Source organism: Juglans microcarpa x Juglans regia, chromosome 8D (genome assembly GCF_004785595.1).
Source record: "Juglans microcarpa x Juglans regia isolate MS1-56 chromosome 8D, Jm3101_v1.0, whole genome shotgun sequence".
Taxonomy (NCBI): Eukaryota; Viridiplantae; Streptophyta; class Magnoliopsida; order Fagales; family Juglandaceae; genus Juglans; species Juglans microcarpa x Juglans regia.
The window spans coordinates 18,816,034-18,818,898 of NC_054608.1; the positions used below are offsets into that span (position 1 = coordinate 18,816,034).

Genomic DNA, 2,865 nt, shown 5'->3' on the forward strand with positions numbered 1-2,865 from the left:
TGTGTGAGGGAGAGAGCTCGTGCATGTGGGGGAGGGGCTACCGGCATCGGGTCAAGGGGAGGATGAAGGGGGGGTCAGGGGTGCTTGGTGGCCTGGGTGGCCTCGCATGGTGGCGCTAGGAGCTGTGCACGTTGAACCAGTGCGTGAGGAGATGCAGGCATGCGTGGGAGAGGGTGGCTGGGAGATGGAGGCAAGGTTTAGTGGTGGGAGCTCGCCGGCATGAGAGAAAGTCGCCGGTGGTGGCGGTGAGGCTTGGCGGCTCACGAAGGCGCTGGGATGGGCTGAAGGAGTTTCGGCTGAGGGAGAGGGAGAGGGGGCATGCAACGTAAGCTGAAGGGAGAGGGAGGAGAAAAGGGGGGAGGGAAAAGTGAGGGAGAAAGAGAGAGGGCTTGGGTATTTAATCCAGGCCCTTCATTTTGGGATCTTTAGAACGATCTAACGGTAAGAGATTAAATACCGATTTAACTTAAAAATACTGAGATGAATTAAGATAGAATATTATTTAAACTAAACTTTAGTTTATAAAATAATATACCTTTATCATTAATAAAATGATGAAGTCTTATTTAATATCTTTAAGAGAATAAAACCATCTAATTAATTAGAGTTTTCAACATAATTTAAATCTCATAATATTTTAAATAGCTAAAATCATTTTAATAAAAATGATTTTCTACAATTATAATATTTTTGGAACTCTTCAAAAATATTATAATTGTCTTATTTAAAATCAAGCTTGGTTTAATAACATTGGAAATACCTCATATAAATATTTTCAGGGCATTTAAAGTATTTAAGGGCTTTAAAACACTAGGTTTACTTTAGAAATCATATAATGTCTTTAAAAACACGCCATCGAGATTCGACACGCATAACGAGACTCGCAGTCGAATTTGCTTACGTCAGAAAGAAGAAGCGGGGTGTTACATTAGGACGAAAAGAGATGCCCGATGCCTTTCTTACCCCAACATCCTCAGCCCGCCCTGATGGAGCCTCCTCCTCATGATATTTTTTATATTTGTGATGTTATTTTTTTATATTTTTGATATTCTTGGACAATGTTTGGCCCTTGACTTTTGTACTTAATTCTTGTATTGGTTCTGGACAATGTTTGGCCCTTGAATTGACCCTTGACTTTTGTATATGATTCTTGTATTGGTTCTAGACAATGTTTGGCCCTTGATGACTTTTGTATCTGATTCTTGTATTGGTTTTGGACAATGTTTGGCCCTTGAATTGGCCCTGAGGGGCCTACATGACTCACATGGTTCCAATTGTTGGAACTTCAATCACATTCTTCTGTACTTCCAATGGAAATTTTACATCCTCCCATGTAGAGGCAGCCTTGGCCAGCCTATTGGCCATCGTGTTGTTTGCCCTTGGGACTTGTTCCAATTTGAAATAAGTAAACTGGTCGCAGATTGTTAATACCTGGTTTATGTATTTTTTTAATTCTTCCCCTTTTGTGGCATAGGCTCCAGTCACTTGGCTCATGACTATATGGGAGTCGAATTTTGCTTCGACCTCATTTGCCCCAAGAGTCTTGGTGATTGTGAGTCTTGCTATTAAGGCCTCGTATTCTAGTTCGTTGTTGGTAGTCTTGAAGGCTAGTGTGGCCATATAGTAGTGTTCATGTCCTGTCTCCCCAATGATATAGATCTCGATACTTCCTCCCTTTTTATAGGCTAACCCATCAACAAATACCGTCCAGGGTTGGGCGGGAGGTGCTACGTCAAAATTTGCTGGGAAATTGGTGAACTCAACGAAGAAGTCTGTCAATGTTTGCCTTTTAACTGCACTCATGGGCATGTAGTCAAGGTCGAAGTCGCTAGGCTCTATTGACCACGTGACTGGTCTTCCTAAGCTGTCTGGCTTCTGCAATATCTTCCCAAGGGGATGTTCTGTCAGGACCTTTACGGGATGGGCTTGGAAGTAAGGCCGCAACCTCCTGACAGCTATTACTAGTGCGAATGCCAGCATTTCCATTTGTGGATACCTGACCTCAGCGCATGACTCATGTAGTAGATTGGATCCTGTGCTACACCCTCATCTTTGCATAATACAACTGAGGTGGCGTGAGGGGATACTATTAAATACATGTACATGATGTCCCCCAAGTTAGGCTGTTTTAGCAGGGGAGGCTTGGCCAAGTACTGTTTCAATTCCTCGAAGGCTCGGTTGCAATCCTCATTCCACAGATGTGTCTTCCTCAAGGCTCTAAAGAAGGGGAGGCACTTGTCTGTAGACCTTGATACGAACCTATTTAAGGTGGCTACCCTTCCTGCCAATTGTTGGGCGTCATTGATGCTTCGTGGTGGCACCATGTTCAAGATGGCATTAATCATTTTAGTGTTTGCCTCAATGCCTCTCTCCAACACTATAAATCCCAAAAACTTGCCCGAGTTGACCCTAAAAGCGCACTTAGCAGGGTGTAACTTCATTTTGTACTTGTGTAGCACTATGAAAGACTCTATGAGGTTCGCCAAGTGCTGCGCAAGTTCCTTGCTCTTCACCAGCAAGTCGTTGACATAAACCTCCATGGTCTTGCCAATCTGGTGCTTGAACATCCGATTTACCAACCTCTGATATGTCGCCCCAGCATTTTTCAAATCAAAGGGCATTACTCGGTAACAATAAAGGCCTCTGTCAGTGATGAATGTCATCTTCTCCTCATATGTCTTGTTCATTCAGATCTGATTGTACCCTAAATAAGCATCAATGAAGCTTAGAACTTTGTGCCCTGTGCTGGTCTCTACAATGACATCAATCCGTGGAAGTGGGAAGCTGTCTTTTGGGCAGGCTTTGTTTAAGTCGATGAAGTCCATGCACATTCTCCACTTCCCATTTGCCATTTTTTCCAGTACC

General features: G+C 43.4%; 1 protein-coding gene across 1 annotated transcript; it reads right to left on the reverse strand.

Moving 5' to 3' along the window:
* Positions 1-1,260: 1,260 nt before the first annotated feature.
* Positions 1,261-2,621, reverse strand: LOC121242255. Its single transcript, XM_041140146.1, has 2 exons — positions 2,104-2,621; positions 1,261-1,996 (listed from the first exon to the last, which is right to left on the reverse strand). Exons 1-2 carry the CDS (start codon positions 2,619-2,621, stop codon positions 1,261-1,263), a joined length of 1,254 nt encoding a protein of 417 aa, XP_040996080.1.
* Positions 2,622-2,865: the final 244 nt, after the last annotated feature.

Bases quoted from the DNA above. Each gene is read 5' to 3' on its own strand.
- LOC121242255 (XM_041140146.1), bottom strand. From the start codon at position 2,621: ATGCCCTTTGATTTGAAAAATGCTGGGGCGACATATCAGAGGTTGGTA. The intron at 1,997-2,103 runs GTACATGTATTT...CGCTGAGGTCAG, and splicing joins CCTAACTTGGGGGACATCAT to GTATCCACAAATGGAAATGC.